At 35.5% G+C, this 21,529-nt stretch overlaps 1 protein-coding gene across 11 annotated transcripts in view; it reads right to left on the reverse strand.

The window, feature by feature from the left end:
- Window positions 1-141: 141 nt before the first annotated feature.
- The window catches only part of NLGN1 (neuroligin 1), a 423,737-nt gene continuing 402,349 nt past the window's right edge, over window positions 142-21,529 (reverse strand). For 8 of the 11 annotated variants that reach the window (XM_084528874.1, XM_084528873.1, XM_084528878.1 and 5 more), the window contains 3 exons: window positions 9,097-9,309; window positions 4,299-5,088; window positions 142-3,543 (listed from right to left, as the gene is read on the reverse strand). In XM_084528874.1, coding sequence (XP_084385000.1) covers window positions 2,715-3,543; window positions 4,299-5,088; window positions 9,097-9,309 — 1,832 coding nt within the window. In that variant the 3' untranslated portion in view covers window positions 142-2,714. The remainder of the gene's footprint in view (window positions 3,544-4,298; window positions 5,089-9,096; window positions 9,310-21,529) is intronic. The other 3 variants (XM_084528879.1, XM_084528877.1, XM_084528875.1) reach the window with 1 other exon arrangement.

The raw sequence follows: 21,529 nt of genomic DNA on the forward strand, positions 1-21,529 counted from the left end.
ATTTTGGTTTTGATAAAGTTAAGAAAAGCACATAAAATCATATTTCATTAATATCTTGTTTTATGGCCATCAATATTTTTGTATTTTTTTTTGTTTTGTTTCATCAACATAGCAAAATACAATCTTCCTATTAAACAATAATTATCAGATGGCAGACAATTCTTTTATTGGTTTACATTGGCAGGTCACAGTCTAAAAGCACAACCACATCAGGCAGAAATTGCACACAGACCACCCTCGATTTTGAAGACTATATTTTATGCTTCTACAAAAGAGTTAAATTTAAAATTGGGAATATGATCCACTAATTAAATACATGGACTCCTATTGTGTTGTGGTTTTTTTTTGTTTGTTTGTTTGTTTGTTTGTTACTTTGCTTGCTTTTAGCTGAATAAAACTTATTTTAAAATACTTATGTTGATTATAGCATTAGTTTTAACATTAGTGCTTGGTGTTAGCAAATATGCTTTGAACTTCCTAGCATTTGTTTTATGAAAGCTAACTCACAAATAAAACCTAGACTTCTCCTGTTGTGGACCACTGGAGATTTATTTAAATTTGTCCTGATCCTTGGCTTTTTTTTTTTTTTTTTTTTTTTTTTTTCCAGTCTTGATATTTGTATTTTTAACTTATTTTTGAAAATAATAAGGGACATTTTCATATAGTGCTATGACACTGTACATTTGCAATATCAGTATTTTTGTAAGAAACAGTTGTATATGGGACTAGACTATAAATATGTAGTTATTTTAATTGTAGAAGTCATGTCATGTCTTCAAAAACCAGGCTGGTCTTAAGATATTACTCTTTATTTGAGACAGTTACCATTACTTCATTAAAAAATGACAAAACAGCAATAAACATTTTAGCTCTTTAATGAGCAAAGATCAGGTCTCTTAGCATTGGAATAATATTCGTTATCCAGATTATCTTTATTTCACTCAGTGACCAGTAATATGGCCAAGAAGTACAAAGTAATTTTCCATCAAGTAGTATACAATTATTTTTTTTTTTTTGTGTAATAAGCTTTCATTCTTGAAAAAGAGTAACTGAAAAGAAATGTTTCTGTTACTGCAGTTAGTTTGTCAGAGAAAGTTCTTCGCATTATCTTACAAACTATCAAAATTGCTAGTAATTTGAAAAAAGGTAAAAAAAAATCACATAACTTTAGTCTAATAGAAATATAGTACAGGTAAGAGAGAAAGTATTTATCAGGGATGTGCTCTTAAGTCCATCTCAATTATTTGTTTTATATAAATGTACATCTGATTACATATACAAACATTTTGAAAGGACTGTGGTATATAATTACTGGAAAGCAACAGGGGAATGAAAAATTTCTTGCAATTTAGAACATTCATTTCAAACCACACAAACACATGTAGTATTCAGATTTTTAAAATTCCAGTTTTTGGCTCTCTCCCCGGTCTTACGTACCCTCTTCTTCTATACTATTACAACCTGCTCTACAGAATTCATTGGAATGGCAAAGCTAATGTTTATCAAAAAGGGAATTAACTTTATGCTAAAATATTATAAATAAACTTTGTAACATGCAACATGAGTTTAAAGAATAAATGGAGAGGTGTAATCATAGTGGTAATGTTGGGGCATTTTTATATTGCAAAATATCACTGTAATTAAATCTTTGGACACACTTTACCTTACCAATTTGAACTAAATATATTGTAACTAAATCACAGTAAATTATAAATCCTTCATCAAAAGAGATTCCATTAAAGTTATAATTATGTTAAAGTTAGAAATTATTTAGGTGGAAAGGAAAAAGAACGTTAATAAAACAGATTTTTATTTTTTTTTCTGGGATTTAAATCAGCAAGTTTTCACCACTGTATACCTAGAATTCCAAAAATACCTTTAAGAACTGTTGCAATTCCTTCTATTACTGAAGCTACAGTGAAATATTTCACTGTAATTACTTTTGCCCCTTTAAAAAATCTTCTTTAGGTTGTGCCAATTGATGGAGAAAGCTTCTATTAAAAACTCCAATGGGATGAGAAGAATTTTAATTACGGCTTAATCAGCAGCACAGCCACCAAGCATATAAATTATCATGCACATCGTGCTAAAAATATCCAGTTTCCTTTATTCCCACAACTTTTATACTGACAGCACTTAAGTGATAATGTTGTACCTGCCAGGCTGTAAAACTTCTTTGTCTGACTGGCAGATTTCAGCATGAGCCCCTTCCTAAGGCCTTAACAGCATTGGTGCTTTGTGTACTTATTCAAATATGTAAATATGGTCTACACAATAAAACAGGTCCAAATAAAAATTGGTGAAAATTATCTGACATTCCATTAGTGTGTCCCTTGTGCATATTTATAGGTTTTTAAAATTTTCAGTCATTGTTCTTTCCTGTTTGTGTTGCACATGCCTAATTCCATTATGTAACTTAAATCTTCAAAAAATTAATACTTGAATGTGAATGAAAAAGTATCATTCAGGACAACTGTTTCAAGCAATTGCAAACAGTTGGGTGTTTTTGTTTGTTTGTTTTTTGTTTCTTAAGTTCATTTGATATATGTACAATTCATTTTTTTCAAAACCCCAAAAGTTCTTGATATGTATATTCACATAATATTCCTCCATATTTAAATAGTAAGAGTCTTGTAGGTTGAAAGCCAAGTAATCTTCAGTAATATCACCTACTGTAATCCATCAAAAAATAAAGTTTGTTTCATCTTGTCTGGCTATACCCTGGTTGTTGAGTGTGAATGGGGGTGGGGGTGGGGATGAGGATGGGGCAGAGTATTGTTCTGTCCTCCGGTAAATGTATTGAATGTGTGTAGGGGTTGAATCCCTGGTATAGTGTTGGGGATCATTGTGATGGTGTTGGGTGTCATTAAGGGAATATCATCAGGAGACCTTCTCATAGCTAGCGTGTAGTCTGGGGGACAGGCGGTCCTAAGAACCACCTCATGTGGATGGATGGACTCACATTCATGATCCAAGTCAGTGTGCTTCATTTGGAGGGACATTATCTCCTCTTCTTGTGCATGAGTAAGATCATTGGTAGTAGTACGTTGTGGGCTACATCTCCTGTGAACATCATGTCTCCGCTTGTCTTTTTTGTAGTACAATGCTGCAAAGGCCAAAATGTTCAGGAACAGCAAAGATGCACCAACTGCAATAGTAACACTCAATTCTGTTGAATAGTCCCTTTGATCCACTGAAAATGGGCTTGGCTGTTGCTTGGGATCATCTTGTTTGGCTGTAGGAAAGGCTGAAGTAACAGAAACAGAATTTTTCCTTGTTGGTCTGAAAGTATTATCTGTTGATGGCACTTTAGTTGTGGTAGAGGTATACTGTGAAATGTCGTTAAGATTGTGCAGATGAGGTACCAGTTCCAACCAAAGGTTCACTTTATTGGCCCTATAATGTTCTTTAACTCGTGGTTTTAATCCAATGTGAAGATACAGTTGGTCTTTCTGAGAATATCTGGTCCATGCTACTTCTTCAAAACGATTTGGTTTTGTATGGATGAATTTTGTGTCTTGTGGCACTGGTTGATTTGGGTCACTAAAAAAGAAAATCTCAAATGTTACACAGTATTTCAAACAGTATTTCAAAAGTAAGTGTAAAATTAATATTTTATACTTAATGTTTAAGTCTGCCTTTGGATAGAGCAGAATACTATTTCTTAGAATTAGAGGACTTATTAACTTTGGTTAGAAACAGCATTATGCAAATGAACCCTACATAATCTTTTACATAGAATTCATCAACTTCTCTAGTTCCCCCAAATGATAGTATAACTCACATAGTAAACTTTTATGGCTGAGGAAAGATTGCCAGCAACATGGTGATTTGAACAAATGCCTATGAGAGACCAGTGTGAGAGGCCATTAAGCTTTTTCTGTTTTCATTTTAGTGAATTGATGCTCAGAATTTCAGTTCAAACACAGTATCTGTGTCCTTCCAGAGGTGAAAGACCACAGCAGGGCATAATTCAGTGTAGCACACAGCGACTTGGACTCCACTGGCCAAAAGTAGAAAAGTTTTTTGAGCTACCAGTGAAAGCAGATTTAATGAAAATGTCAAAACCTCTCAAGTTGCAAGTCACTTATTTTTTAGTCAAAGGTGTTAATGTAAAGCGTTTTAAACTATATGCATATATTAAATACTTATTTTTTCACTCTCCTAGGGATCCCTTAATTATTTTTGTGTACAAGGTATTTAAAACTTCTTAAGGAAAAAAAAAAAAAAAAAAAGAAAAGCATTGTGTAGTCATATCCTGAGTTTGTATATAAGATTATTTATTATCTGGTACTCACCCAGTTTTTGCAAAGTTTGTCCAGTACGTCATCACCACTGCACTTAACATGACATCATTTTTGGAGAAATTACAAGGAAATAATTCAGTAGGACCAATCATGGGGATTCCTAGTACATAAGGAACCTCATCTCCATGGGCTGCATCTGCCCATGCAGGTACCTGATCTGTCTGGCAATGATGGTAGAAGGCATAGAAATACGTAGGCGATCCAAAATTCGAGTGAAGATCTGCTGTGGCCACTGCTGGTGCAACCCACTGGTGATCAGTAAACAAAGCCAGCAGTGTTTTCCTTCTGGTCTCAGGATTGTGTCGATCTGCCCAGTCTGTGTACATAAATTTAATAGTTTCCCTCAATATATCTTTGCCTTCAGGGTATCCATACAAGTTATCGACAAAATTAGAAACTGCAAAGTCAAAATCACTAGCTGATATGCCATCTTCACTATCCACAATATTTTCAACAAATTTTAACCCTTCCCCTTGGTTAACTCCCAACATGATGTCATAATTAAGGAATTCTCCTTGTTCCATCAATATCTGAGGATCATCTGGTATCACATCGCCATCGATTACTGGTCCAAAGGCTATATGGTATCTTGCTGGTTGAATGTCCTGGTCAACAAGTTCTCTATAAGGCTTCTTCTGTAGACATTCTACCAATTCTACAGTGTCTGACATGTTGCAACCAACTTTTGTAGCCAACATCCTGGCGTATTTCGCAGGCTGAAAACTAACTGCCCAGCTGGAGAGCGCTGTTCCACTTTGAGCTATTGCTCTTTGAAAAAGTCCTGTGGGAAGAAATATTTAAAAGCTACTGAAGTGACCTTGAAACAGCTATATATTTGAAAGATTCAAAGGAGTTCTTTGAAACAATAGGAAACTTTACCAACTTTACCAGAAGAGATATTTGAAAACAATCTGAGAAATAGATAAATACACAAGATGGTGAGATCTGACTGCCGTTATATCTTAGAGGCAATGTCTACGAAATAAATGCAATATGTGCATAAATTGAAGCAAATGTTTCTACCTCTGTGCAGTTCAGCTGAGGATCAGACTTTCAAAAGGAACTCAGAAAGAAAAAGAAGTGGTATTACCTTATGTAGAACAATACTATTAGCTTGAAAGAAACTCCTGACATTAAAACAATTTATAGGCTGAAGGAAAATACAAGAAGTCTCTTCAAGGCATCAACAGCATGCATGCATATGACCATGTGTTAAATAAATCCAATATACTGCCATTTTATGTTCTATTTGGGATTAAACTTTGTTTGAGAGGTATATATCTTTGAATTTTGTATTATAGCAAAAGTTTATGTTCTGGAGCGATGGATGAGAAGGCAATAATTAAATTTGTATGTCTGAGAGTTAAGATCTTGCAGAGAGTCTTTTTTAATGAAAGTTTATAGCGATCACATTTACATAAAAAAGAATATTATATATTTTACATTACTTGGCTATGTAATTCAGAGATTTGATCATATGTTCAGGTATTCATTTATGAAAGAGATGATTTATTTGTGAATGAACTGACTGCATATAAACTTGTAGCAAATCCCAAAGACTTCAGTGCAATTAATTTGAATTTATGCTGATTTAGCTAGCATTTTGGACCTGTGAGTAATATAAAAATGGTCTATAGCAAATGTAAGTTGTACTAATATAAGCTATATGAGTCAGAATTAGATCTTGCTTATGCTTATAGGCACCTGAAGTAATTCCACTGAGTTTGGTTGAATTATTTGGGAAGTGGAAGTGACATCTGGCTTCACTTAATTTTGCTAAAGATGTATCTTTGATCTAATGTTTTAAGAAGAGCTGAACACTCTAAAGGAACTAAAGGAACCAGAACGAAAGTACTCAGCTTACCTCAAAACTTGATTTCAATAATGCAAAACATAACATTTACTTTGATAAGTAACATATTTCTATTGATAGACTTCCATAGTCTCTAAATCTAATCAGACACATGCCTTTACAGACTGTATTGCAGTACCAGACTCTGTACACTCAGAAGTCAGTTAGAATCAATTGTTGGCAGGAAACATTTTACAAGCTTCAGAGGAATTTTCAAATCATTTTAGATCATATTATGGTCAAATCCAAAAGTCTTAAAATCAGATAGGTGGAGGGACTGAAATACGTAAACTCAAGCCTCTTCTTAAATTTATGAGAAGAATCATATCCAAGATATTATTTCCTTGCAAGATATGAGTAAAAAATGAGAAAGAGTTTGAGCTATAAAACAAGAAAAATATATTTGCATGTTTACAAGGTCAGATACTGAGCTAGTATAAATCAGCTCAAAGTCAGTGGAATTACTGCAGAGGATCCAGGCATTGTAATAAATGTAACAAAATGACAAAACTGAATTTTCACAAAGATGTATTTCATGATGCTTCATAATGTTTCTTTCTTTCTTTTTGCATATAGTGTAAATCTATTTTTATTGCTTTATTAAATATCTGTGAACGAGGACAGAAAAAGTAAACTATGTATTAAGAAAATGCTGATATAAACAGGATGGCTTGCTAAGTGCACATAAACTTTAAATGTTGGATTATGTGAAAGTGGTCAAGTCCTCTGGCCATAAAGTTATCTTAGGAAATGAAACTAAACATCTCTCCTTCTTGTGAGGAATTCTTAAGGAAATATTCCTCCTCTCAAACCATTCTGTAAAAAATGAACAAAAGTGTGAAAAATTATTTTCATTCTCTCATATAATTCCTGGCAGAACTTGGTATTTCGCAGGAAGGAGAATGACATTTTTATCTGATAATGTGTATGATTATTATAGCTTATGGGCCTCAGACTGATGGAAAGAAGATTTAAATGCTCAATGGACCATATCACTTTGTGACTCCTATTCAAAGGCTCACCAAAGTAAATAATAATAATTTGCATTTATTCATCTACATTTTCAGAGTGCTTTCTAAAGATGGGTGCTGTTCTGCGTACTTGCAGATGGGCAGTTATGAACATCACCATCTTGAAGGAGGTTGAATGCTTCCTCTCAACTACCAAGTGATCCTTTCAAAGGGAAATGAAGGAGCAAAGAGAGCATCCGAATTTACAGCTTATGAAAGAGACTGGTTAACAATTTGTACCTTTTTTTTTTTTTTTTTAATGTTAAGATATGACAAAACGTTTGGAAATTTGGAAGAATTTTTCTTATTTGAAGCTGACCAATTTATTTTAATACTTTTAAAGGCAGGTCTAAAAGTCCCCAGGTGTAACATAGCAAGCATGTGGTGTATGGCACATTGTTTTGTTCAAAACTGAATAAAGCTTTTTTCCTAAAAGAAATCCTGAAAAATTTACATTTTCAACTGGATTTTGCCTACACAGACTTAAGCCTTCCACAGTCTATCCGTTTCCCACACCTAATTTCTCTGATCCGCTCCCTTGGCAAATAATTATATCAATATCCCCACACAAATTCTGTTTCTGGCAGAATTCTGGACGTGTTAGAATATGATAGAGTAAAATCATCTGATAAGAGACAACACGACTGTCCAGATATAGTAAATATTGGCGTATCATGTTAGCGTAACATTACGTCAGGAAGATCAATATTAAGATCAAATAAGAGGAGGGAGGAAAAACCAGGTCTCTGCAACCAACCTTAAGGTAAATCTATGCCAAAAGTTATCTTTTGTGGGTTCTGATGAAAAAATGATGAAGTAGGTCGACCCTCAGATTACAGTGTAATGTTTCTTTTAAAAACAGATTTTTCTGTCTTTTTAAATAGTGTAAAGGCATGATTTAAAGAGTCTGTTGCTTTCATTGACCTCAGTGGGCTCTGTATCATGGCATTGGGTAAATACAGCTCTTTTCATGTCAGTGGAATTATTTTTTTATGACTGGCCAATTAGTCTCCCACGAAGATACTGCAATATAAATCAGTGGAGGATTGTATGCACTGGGAACAGTGCAATGTCCCTGGGAAAAAAAAAAAAAATAAACAATACAGATAAAAATGTGTGAAAACAGTGAGACAAAAGTAATGTAATCAATAAGCAATAGCCATGCAAGTGAGAAAAACTGTGTGGAACTTTGATGCCAAAATCATGGGATAAAAAAGTGGGGCCTCAAACAGCATGTTTTTAATTTCCTGCTGTCTGCCTCAAGTAGATAAAAAAGGTGTTAGTTATGGAACAGGAAAAAACATATAGAAGAAAATCCATTTGCAACTTGGATGCTTTGACAATTTTGGATCATGCATGCAAAACATTCAACCATTGTTTTATTAGATGACAGCAAGTGAAGTTCATGCAGTTTCAGACCAAAGATTTCTGAACTAGGTACTCCTTTCCTACACACAAAATAATAGTTTTAAGCATTTCAGCTATTAGCCTGAACAGAGAAACTGTGTCATTTTAGTTTTCTTTAAATTCTGCTCCTCGTGAGAAACTAAACGTGCCATTCATGACTTTCTGAATATAGATGACCTCATCTACTATGAGCATGACTGACTGGTTTTCCAAAAAGAGGACACCCTTAGGTAGGAAAGAAGAGAGACAAAAATGATGCATTGAGCATATGCTGTTCAGAAGTCTGCTATAAAGTGTTTCAACAAAGCTCTATAGGAAAAAGAAGAAAGTGACCCAAAATTTAAACATGCACAGAAGAGCTGAGGGAGAAGGCAGCTAGTACAGCCTTTAAAAAGTTTGCTTAATATTGAGCTGAACTCAACCTTTCTTAGAACAAAGAGAATATACAGAGCGTCACATAGTACTAATGGTGGTGGCATGCAGACACCAAAATTGTCAAAATTTGCAACCTGCATAATACCTTTGGTTGAATTGCTCCAACGGTTACCTTCAGAATAATGGGATAAAGTCAACAGATTGACGCATGAACCGCCTGCACCAGATCCAAAAACAGTTATTCTTAATGGGTCACCACCAAAGAACCCAATATTTTCACTAGTCCATCGCAAAGCTTGAATTAGATCAAGGAGGCCATAGTTTCCTTTTGCTGCTTGGTCCCCAGTGCTTAAAAATCCTGTGAATGTAAATGAAAAAAAGAAAGGGTTAGAGAGTGCTCTTCTGACTAATCTTGTTGCAATCTTCTAAGTAATACTTCCAAAGTATATGTAGTTAAGTATTATGGAACTACATAATTTTCCATATTTACTGAACAACAGTTTGCAATTCTGCACTCTTGCCCAAATAAATCCTATGGTATTCACTCTTCTGGCCATGATGTATTAATGTAGGGAAGATGGAGAAACATCACAGGCTGAGTACTCAAAGTATTAACAGGTCACAACTTATTACACCCAAAGACTCTGTGCTGATTACACCAAGTTGAAGAGTAAAGCTTTAGCAAACAGATACAATGAAGGTATTTTTAAGGGATTTGGTCAACTGTGTATTGCATTTCTGTACTCAGCAGCAGCCACGATAGCCTTAGATGCAGGCAATGACTGAACTTCTTTGGAGACTTTGGTTAACTCACAATAATACACTCTTCCCCCGCCCTTATTTCTCCCATTGGCTTTGCTCTCCCCCAAAATACAGCTCGTGTCACAGGACAGGCTGTGTTGAACAATGTGAGCAGCACTCAACTCCCTGAGCTCCAGTCCACAGTCATTAACCTCAGTTAATTGAATCTACATTAAAAGGATAAAGACAATTTAAGCTGTTTCCATGCCCCTCCAACATCAAAAAGATAAGAGCTCAGGGGTAATCTGTAGAGCACAGGAATTGCTCCTTTTTATTCCTACTGGAAAACAGACAATGCAATGTGTCAGGTGCAGGAATGACTGTTTTACACTATGCTCCCAGCAGTGCCCTGGTATTTGTTATTGTTGTTACTTTTGCCATTAGAGGCCACTGACTAAACAGTGGACAATACAAACTTTGAAGACAATTGCTGTTGACTGAAGACATTGTTTTGCTCTTGGAACCCATTAGCTGACATTTCCAATTTTCTAAGGTTAAAAACCAAAATGTTTAAATAATACCAGCATTGAGAAGTAGCCCAGTGCCTCCATTTGCATATGAAACTGATTTAATAATCACTAAATCAACAGTGTAACTGCTTTTCCGTACATGCTTTGTAGAGAAATGCAACCATTATGACAATTATTTCCACATTAATTAGATATTAGTGGGTCTTCTACTCTACAGTCATATGGATTTATCTCTCTTTAGTGGAGACAGCCTACTCAAAAAACGTTTACAGTAGTTTTTCGGAGAAAACCAGAAGACGTTTCTCAAAGGACTTTACTGTTTCACTATGACAATAAGAGCAGCTTTTGAGACATTTTTAAGAAGAAATACATATGTGCGTATACATATGTAATGTAAGGATTTAACAAGAATACTAGGTGCACAAATGCACTGATATCCACATATATTATGAACATGTCATTCGGTACTGTATTATTGTTCCAACCTGACTTTAGATGGCAAGCTTATATTTGGTGCTCTGTTGACTGTGTAGACATTTACAGTAACAGGCCTTCTTTGCTGTAAACTGCACCAGAGGCTAATTGGCCTCACTGCCTCTGTGGCTGAGCTGTGCCACCTCTAGGGTGAGCAGCCTTGTTTTCATAGGTCAGGTCTGATTTTTGTTACCATGGAGAACAAAGAGGGAAGAGGCATGAGGTGCCAGGCCAGCTATTCTCCCACATCAGACCCAGTCTAATGGACATACTTCATTCACCGAAGCCATACTAAATTGTTGTTTAGATACTGGTCTCTAAAATAACCGGTATTTTACAACCAAAAATGGCCACGCTTACTACTTTGCTATATAAAAAAGCAAAGTAGCAACACTACCATAGAAGAAAATATAATTTTGATACTCAGGGGAAACACAGAAAGAAACTGATAACCAATTAATTATCCTTTTACTACTACAACTCAGTACTGAGCTGAGATGAATATGATGATATTTTACCCTCCCTCAATCTCTTTCATTTTCTTCCATCCTGCCAGAGGTGCTGGTAAGCATGCCAATGCTGTCAAAGAATGGCCCTGGTATACTCTTTCCTGCAGAGAAGTATTCATTCTTGTCTCCGTGTTCCAGGAAAATGTTGTCCCCTATAAATAATTAATTTTTAAAGACGCAGAGATGATGTCTTTGAATCCATGGCAGCAAATCTAATGAGAGCTTCCTAACTAGTCTTACTGCCTTTGTCAGCCTGCTTGGAGTTGAGGGATGGCACCAGAGATTGTAACAAAATTACATGTAAAACATGGGAATCTATGGGAACTACTGGATCCAATGGCTGCACTTGCTAGGAGAGTCTTCCCCTTGCCTAAGTACATGACTGTGGAAATTCAGAGACAAACTATTTTGTCACGAAGCACATAAGCGATTGCACTGATTTAAGGGACTACAGGAAAAATTGACAGTGGTGCTCCTTGAAACACAGGCACCAATAAGATGGGAGCATTTGGAAGCAGTTACCAAAATTGTGCCCTAAACAAGTCATTCTTTGCTTTTTGTCCCCCTTTTTCTGCTTTGCAGATTCACTGGGCTCAGGCAGGATGTGCCCTGAGCAGACCTGCAGTGTTGGTTGAGAAAGATGCTTTAGACATCTCAAAGTGATTCCTCGCATTTATTAGTAAAATAGATGGTAGGGTTATAGCTGAGATACAGTGATCTCCCTGAAGGAGAACAAATGTGAACACTCAAGCTCTAAGAAAAAATTGGTTTTTGTACTCTGCATAATATGCAGCAAAATAGGAAGCAAGTAAGTCTTTGCCTAAAAAAGCAACAGATGAAAATTATAGGTAAAGCCTTAAGGCGGTCCCCTGATGTTAAATGAGTTCACATCAAGCCCTGAAGCTTGATGGGAAAATGGGAAATCCTTGGGAAATCATAGTTTTAAAGAACGTTTTGTGAAAAGGACCTTAAAAAGAAAGGGAAATGTCTCTCGTTGCTAAAAGTAGAAACTTGCATTCAGTTCAGGAAATGTGCCAGAAGGGGGAGCTTTCAGTTTATTAAAAAAAAAAAAAAAAAAAAAAAAAAAAAAGTATTGGTAATATTTACCTCATTTATCTATATTAGACAAATTATGACTTGTGTCCAGAGCAACATCTCTGATGCAAAAGAAATATCTCACGCCTCCTCAGCAAGAACCACATTGGCTGACTTCCATATCTACACAAGATGGATGATTATTGATGTTGACTTTCATGACATGAAACATTTCTATCTCATTTTTCAGAACCATAAGAAGCCTGTTAATATCACCACCTGTTCATGCATTTTTTCTTGTATGCAGTAGTACCAGCATGGTTTAAAAGCATTCAAAATGTCATGAAATCAGAGATAGTACTGATAAAACAGATGAGGCTTTTCTATTTTATTTTTTTTTTTCTCCCCTAGTGCAGCTAAAATTATCTAACTAAACATCCATAGAGAAATACCTTAAAACACATCATACCTGGTCTGTAGGTGCAAGTACTTATTTATGACAGACAAAAGAGAGATTGTACCAATATGTGTTGTCTTTATCCCTGGAGGAGCTTTCAGAATGCAATTAATACAGATACTATACAAACAAATATCAAATCTATTTCTCCATCTGTGGCATTTCTAGGACACAATCATCACATTATCGAGATATTAAGCTAGCAATTTGGAGTCAAAGAGGTGAACCTGCTCTTGTTGGAAAGGTTTGTGTGTCTGAAAGCTTGTCTTTTTTTTTTTTTTTTTTTTTCCCCCAAATGTTTTTTTTTTCCAACTCTATCAGCTGTTTTTTTAAATGTATTATCCATCTCTGCAAATGCTGTCTTACTAACATCCTTGGATTGTCATCTCTGCAAGAACACTACTATCATATGTTGCCACCTTTTGCTCTAATGAAAGAAAAGTTGAAGTAAATTATTCCTTGTTTTAGTTACTCCAGGAAGACTTCCAAAAAAAACCCCTTATTTTTGCATTATTCTCTAAAAAGGTCAGATTGAGCTAATTTTATTCTATAATTAAGTCCTTCTACTCAAAATATTCCAATCATCAGTGAACAATTGCTATTTTATATTCTGAATGGAGAGGTTCTCTCTTATTCCATCTCCTCCAAAGGATCAGACTCTAATAGAATTATGGAAGTGAGGACGTGGTCTTTTGTGAATTAAGAAAGGGATTTATTAAGCTCATTTGGACCGTGTGTCTATTACATTGCTGTTATACAAATGGGCAGAGTGTGCCACAATCAGGCCCTGTATTTTGTGTTTGAATAAATTTTAATGCTGTATAGGCTTATCTGCCCAGGTAATGATTTATACTTGCCATTCAGATAAAACATTTTTCTAATACAATTCCTGTACTTTTGAAGAGTAAATAAAGTAATAGACTTGGGGATGTTAAAATATATTTTTGAAAACCTTACTAGATTCAATTATTTTAAGCTCTGACCTAATCTGAACATTCAAACTAATGAAGAGGGAAAGGCCAAGAGAGAATTTTTCCTACTGTAAGAAAATGTCCACAGCTCGATGATGCAGTGGGAGGAGGCTCTGGCTGGCTAATATGCAGGTGCCATTTCACATCACCAGGAACCAACCCATCACTGATGGGTCTGGCCATTTAAGTGTTTCATAACCCAGCGGTTTATGTGACCGGATGAAAAAAGGGGGCAGAATGTTTTGCAGGATTAAAAAAAATAATAATAATCTACCCATGAGAAAATATACAGCAATAAATGCTATTCTAAAAATAAAACACATGACCTTGTGAAAAGTGGTATAACTTTAAGATTTTTTTTTCAAAGAGCTGTGTTACTGAAAGCAGCAACACTTAAGACTTTAAAACACATGCCTAAACAGGTGAGCAATTTTAGCTATCTTTCCTATTATAAATCCCTATGCAGTCAAATGTCATCTTTTATTTTGCTAAAAGCATATGTTACATTGTACAAGTATAAATGCTTCAACGTATAGTGGAAGAACACAGGACATATTTTGAGGGAGGAATTTTTATTCCCGCTGGATTGTAAATTCCTTGGTGAGGGCTTTGGTTTGACATCCTCTATGAATATTCAATGGTAATTGCCATCTACATAAAATTTCAGTTGCCCTTTAAACTGTACTTACTGAGTTAGAAATGTGAGCAAGATAAGCAAATTTTAAGTAATATGGTTAAACTTAAAGAGCACATTTGTTTTCATCTTAGACATCTCTCTTGAATTTGAATCAAGTAACTAATCTGAATGAATTACGTAGGCAGCAGCACTGTGAACATTAGTGTATATATGATATTCATGAAGCTGATGATACTGATCCTCACTTTGCTGACCAGCCCACCCTAATATTAATAGCATATTTTAGTAATGGATAAGTGATAAGGAGACTAAAAGGACTAGGAACTCCAGTAAGGAAGATGTAGGAGAATGCGAAATGCTTAGAGCAAGAAAAATATACCTTCATGTACATCTACAATATACCTCTGCTCAAGGATCAGAGAAGCAGGTCTTCTAAAAAAGGCTGTTGCTCAAACAGGAATTTTGTGACAAATTTATTTGATGTGCAGAAAAAGTCATTGCAAAACTAGCAAAGTTCTCATCTGTTTCTGTAGCTTGCTGTCACATACACGTTAGGAATAAGATGAATGATTCCAGAAGTGCAAGATTTTATCTGAACTCCATGTGGCAAGTGAAGTATCATGCTAGAACACTAGGCACTCTTTACTTGCTTTTTAAGATATGTGAAACTGCATTTATACATGGATTGTATTTTGATGTTTTTTCTTCTTTTTTTTTTTTTCCTTTTTAATATAAGATTAATTTGTATCAGAATCTTTGAAGATAAATGCACTGTATTTTCAACCAATTTGAAGACAAATAAATGTTCTTTTGCAAAATATTTGTTAACAGGTGTACATGCTATACACATATTCGATTGCGACTATTCACTTTTCACTCTAGTACTAAGGTTATGTGATTGGTCACATAAATTGCTTGAAAACTTATTTATAATCTCTGATTTCATACTATAAACATTAAGGGGAAGTGTTTTCCATACAAATAGCCTGAAATTACTTTTATATTTTTAATATACCAACAACTCCAACTTCTCTGGCCAGTGCTATTGCTCCAGCAGTTAGCCTTTGGAAATTCCTATTCATTTCACCAAAGTAAATAATTTTCAGAACTTAATTAGTTCTCTATATAGGAACTTCTTATCCTTTGTCCTTTGCCATTTTGAAAGCATACATGGAGAAAAGTGCGTTGTGTTATATAAGCTGTGATGTGCTTTTCCAGCATTGCTATTTTACTGCTGGAATTTTTAACACTTCTCCAAAGGGTACCAAATCCCTTGAACCAATATTAGCGAAGTGGCTGGAGCCTACAAAAAGGCTGGCCTTTCCTTTCAGCTCTTAGAAATAACGAAAGTTTTCACATCCTTGCATTTGACTTCATTTGTTTTCCCATGAGAGGCAAAACGAGTCGAGCACTGCAAGTTACAGAAGTCCCTTACAGCTGTTTGAGTCTGGCAACTGCCACTTGCCAGTGCTGATGCATTACAGCAGACTGTGACTGTGGAGGCATATTGCAAAAGAGTGAAGTGTCGTACACCAGAGCAGTTTATTCCTTTGTCACAGATGTACACAACGGTACACAATGGCACAACATGGGTGCAGTGCAGCCCACAGCATAATAGCCCATTCTTCCAAAATGCAGGTTCTTTTTCACAAGCTATATCAAAGCCCTTTAAATGACAAAAACAAACAAACAAACAAACAAACAAAAGGTCTGCACGAAGCCAGAGTTTTTCCTGTCCTTGAAAGATTATCCTCAACTGTTACAGAAGGAAATTCTACGATTCTATGATTCTAAGTTGCTCATATATACTGTGATAGTCTTGGCAAGTATGCCATAGACATTGAATCAGCCTGAGATTATAATTTCAGGCATTCGCTGAAGGGTGTAAGAAAGTTTAAAAGTTTCAGTGGGGAGTTTACAGATGTCTGAGAGTGCTTCCAAAGGCTTTGGCTGCCTCTTCTCCATGTGGCCAATAGTGTTTTCCACTGTCTTCTGTCCATCGTGTTAAACCTGATATGGACAATCTCTCATATTCTGAGTATTTCACATGTACAATACATTCACTTAACAATCCCATGCTGGAATATGGGGTCATGCTATGGGGAAGGCCCACACAAAGTGCTGTTTGTCAAGCTGGTGTTGTTCCTCCCCAGCCCTCGCGTCAGGCATGACTTGGGTCGCAGCTCCCACAGCATGTGCTGAGCTTGTCAGATGCGGGGCAATGGTGGGAACACACCAAGCCAGCTGTTTGCTACAGAACTATCAGCTGCAGAGACAAGCTTCATGGAGGCAATCCTCTAAGCCGATGCGGTAGATTTGGGATCACAATGGGAAGTGTAAACTGATCCTGGGCTCTGCAGGCAGCTCTTACAGCCAGAGTCATTCTGGCTTATGCACAGGGAGTGCAGATAAAACGGGCTTCAGCTGCCCTCTGTTTGTCAGACCTGTGCTCAAAATACAGCACAGCTGGTCCCAAATGATCACTCAAGACATCAGCTCTGTGGTAGCTTATTATGGATGGTCTTTGCTGAAGAGTCAAATGAAAGACTGATAATAATCTTGAAGATACTTTAAAACAGTTGTATAAGCAACAGGGCTAGTTCACTAGTAGTGATCTTTAATACTGATATCTGAATGTGCTGAAAAAGGAAAAAAGAAAAGGAAAGGCAAGACTAGTCTCAGGGACACAGCTGCAGAAACTCATTTTACAGGATTTTTAGTGATATGTGCTGACACATATCAGGAAGTAGAAGTAAGCTCTAAGAGCTGATGAATGACATTTGGCATAGGTGGACACAAAGGGAAGATGGAGTATGTTTGATTTGATCGACTGCTTTTCTTCTTTAAAAATACAGAAAAAAAGATATATATTCTTTTGCTATTGAAAAGAGCAGATATCCATTAATATTTTCATCTTTGAAAAAGTAAGCAATACTGCTGCCAGCAGATAACATCTGCTTTAATGCCTTCTGCAAGGTAAAATTCAAACTTGCTAGTATACGGCTGAGTCATGCTCTATGGTGGCTTAAAGTATTTTAAAAGTATTTTTAAGCTGCATACAAAATTTTCTCAGGATAATGAGCAACACTGTAGTAGTAAATAATACAATAACAATGCTCTTATGACCTAGCTTCTTTGAGAACTTTAACAAAAAATATAAACAAAATCAATAGTCCCTAACAGACAGCATAGGTGAAACCAAATCTTATTACAGGATAAATTGTGGAATAATAAAAATCAAACATGATTTTTATTTATTAAAATACATTCAGCCAAGCCACAAATGATAAGGAAAGACTACTTGGGAGAATGGAAAAGTCCATAGCCAAAGTCATCATTTGACTTCCTGACTTATAGGAAAAAAGTGATATCTCAAGGGAGAGATTCTTGACTTCACTGGGATTGAGTGGTCAGCTGTTCCAGCCCTACTTACTTTAAGTAGCACAATATACAAAAAATATGTAACCCACAGCACATCGTATCAAATATCTGTCCTCTACTTTGGTCTTTCACCTTTCCCACTTTCAATAAAAATAAAAATAAAAGATAAACAAAACCCACAAACAATAACAAGACATAGCGGAGAGTTAACAAATACCAATATTCTTAATGTGCAAGCTTTTACATATAAAAATTGGCCCATAAAAAATTCTCCTTTCTATTTTCATTCAAGATTGGGTCAGAACATTTTCATTACTCTCAAGATAGCCCAGATGGTACTTGAAGATCATTGTACCCAATATATTTGAGAATTTTTTGCTATATAATGAGCTGTTTAATATGTGCAGCTACTTAGAACTACATGTAGTTCAAATTCAGATTGCAAAAGCATCATTTATATTGCACATTTCCATTGATTTTGTCATGCCAGAGACCACTTTTTCCAGTTCGGGCCTGGAAATCACCTTTGCTTTATAATGATCATTCTGGTTGTGTAATAGTATATGTTTTCAGTAATATCATTCAGCTTTTCAGAATTTTGAATATGTATATGGATGAGAGAAAGGATGGATTTAATTTCACTAGAAGGGAAATTTCATATTTAAGAAATAAGAAAATCATAATTATGAGTTCCATTGAGAGGGACAGCACCATAATTTTTTATACTTCTTCACAGTATTGAGATGTGCAATGAGGGTCCAATCAATGCTAATATATATTCTATGAGCTGATGAAAGGGAAGTCAGAAATCTTCATGTAAAACTGCATATGCAAATCACTAGTTAGAAGCCTAGCAGCTATTTGAAAGTGCAATCTTTCAATCAGAACACAGAAATTATGGTGCTAATTTACTGTGAACTCAAATATCCTTATTTGAAAATAAATAGAAAAGATTAACCATTGGACCAATTTACCAAGAACTGCATTCAGTATGATATCACTTCCATTTTTAAACCAGAACTGGAGACTTTCTAAAAATATATCACTGTTCAGATAAGATTTCATTCAGGAAAGTCTTATGAACAGTATAATACAGGTAGATGTGATACCAGATCACAGAAATGCCTTCTTGCTTTTGAATGTGTGAGCTAAAAAACATATGAGCCTCAAATAATCAAGATCTAACTTCTATAGCCTGAGCAGTGCAGACAGGCACTTTAAACATATTGGGAATTTAAATAAGTTTTGAGAAATAAAGATTCTCTACCTTGCATCTTTCTCTCTTCCTCTCTCTTTCCTCTTCTCTTTCTTTCTCTCTTTTGAAGTTTAATCTTATTTAATCACTATCAACATTATTCTTGGAGTTCTGTCATGTATATGAAGATATGTATGTCCACCATGCTCTTCGAAATATACTTGGGGAGACAGAACCAATTTCATTGCTTCACAAATCCTTAGGAACACTTGGCCATATTTTCACCCCTATGGTAACAATCTGCTGTACTTTCTACAGTCTGACAAACTCCTTGACCTACCTATGGCACCACACCCACAACTGTTTCCCTCCTGCAATACAATGCACAGCAAGCAGTAGCACAGTGATCAGAAAGTTGCTCTGTCCCCTTCAATACCTACAGGCATATTTGTCTTACTGAAGACGCTATTTATGGCTATCTTAGCCTGTGTGTAATAACTTCTGATTTAAAAAAAAAAAAAAAAAAAAAAAAAAGCGCAGAGAAAGCAGCAAGCCAATTTCAGTTTGAATTTTAAAGTGAGGCATGTTGAAGCACACTGCAACACCACAGATCTCATTCTGTAATTATATCACATCAGGTTAGACATCATAACTTGTTACTGCAGCTGCCATTTGTGTTCAGGAAAGCAGAGGTGCTAATGCTCCTGCCCAGAGAGAGGTACTTGTCCAACAGTAAGAAATATAGTGGGTTTTTGATTTATATTTGTAGACCATTAAAGGTCTGTAGACTACAAACTAAGGGGCTAAAAATCACCAAGTAAAGCAAACCAATTACTAGCAAACACAAACGTACTTTAAGACTATTTGTGGTACCAAGGAAAAATTTGACAAAAATAAGTTGAAAACAACCATCTTCATAAACAGACTTGTGCTAGCCAGATTCCCACACTGTTTTCATTGCTATTAACTGAACACCAGAAACATTCATAAGAACATATATACTTAGACAGAGGCATCAAATCTAATTTTATGCTAAATATCTATCAGTTCTGGCAAAACATGAAGTAAATAAGAATTGACTGGATCACCATATGCCTGTTCCTTTCTCACATGGCATCCTGCCTTTCCTAGTACAGTTTTTGCTTTTAGACACTGCTGCATCTAAACTTCCTGTTGCATAGGACAAGATGCTGTATTTCTTTGCAACAAATATTCTATAAATTAAAGAAAGGGAACTGAAGAGTCAAGAATGGGATAAGGATGTTACAGAGAGAGTAACTGCTATTTACAAATAAATAAATAAATAAATAAATCACTATTAAACTATTTCACCCCAGCAGAATCCTGAGGGATTTGGCTACTGCTGACTGCTTATCTATTAAGCAAAACAGTAGGACATAGTAGATATATATTAATATACAAATCATACATACAAATCCTGTGCATCTCCTCCAAGCAGTCTTCTGAAGCACCTGGTCACATGTATATCCTCTAAATTTTCTAGCAGCATTTTAAATAAATACAAGATGTCAAATAATTGTCCCTAGTTCAAGGAAAGGGAAGGAAAAGAGACTAAAATCCTCCCAAAGTTAATTGAGGCTAAAATCACTGCTGCTCCATCTACTGCAATTTCACATTGGTGCACTTCAATTAAGGCATAATAAGAGTGCAAAGTCATTTATACTCATAGATTAGATGTCGTCTGTGAAAAATCACTGATTGACTCAAAGTAGGCTCCTGGAGTACCAGAAGAACAAATGTTGTAGGACTCTGAGTTTTGCTCTTCAGTTAGCACCTTGATAACACACAAACAAAGCCAGTTAAAGGCTCCAGTTAAAGGTATTAAAGGTAAGACATACTTTAAACATATGGGCACACATGGACACATGCTATCAGATCTTCAGGCTTCTTTCATCAAAAAACTGTCACAACAAAAATGCCTGTAGTGTTTCCATTAATGGTCTCAAATGTTTATTCGGTTACTGAAAGGCATTTTTTTTTCCTCTGTTATGTTGCAATGAGAGTATTCTTCAAAAGATTTTCTACTTCAGCCTCAACTAAATGCACACCTCTCATTTCCCATAAAATGTTGCATTCTTTCATGCCACTCTGCAGTATTGTATGCATCGCTACTACATCATCATATGCATATACAGATCTGCAGATGGAGCAGGCTTACTGCTATTCTAAATCTAAGTAATTCTAATGAAGTCATGAAAATTTGTCCATTGAAAGCAAGCAGGGATATGAGTCCATGTACTTAATCTTTTAGGATATGTAAAAGCACGACATTAGTAAGTGCATTTATAGATACTGCATCAAATACACAGCATTAACAAAATGGCTAAACTAAGTAATATTGAATGGGTAGCAGGGAATAATTGATGTTTCAGATAATTAAGTGTGTGAGATGACTGGAAGCTGAAGTAAGATTCTGGAAATCTTTGAAAAGACAAATGCATGCACATATGCCATCCAGCTCTCAATAACTGAGATTGCCCTACACTTAAATATTTCTGCAACATATAAAATGAATGAAAACCAGTGTCCAGCTGAGGTAAATATGCTGTTAAAGATGCTAACTTTGCATTTACTGCTCCTATATTTGGTTCACAGTAGGAATCCACATATTCAATACTGCCTAATCA

The sequence above is a fragment of the Aythya ferina genome, assembly GCF_964211825.1.
Source record: "Aythya ferina genome assembly, chromosome: 9".
NCBI classification, from domain to species: domain Eukaryota; kingdom Metazoa; phylum Chordata; class Aves; order Anseriformes; family Anatidae; genus Aythya; species Aythya ferina.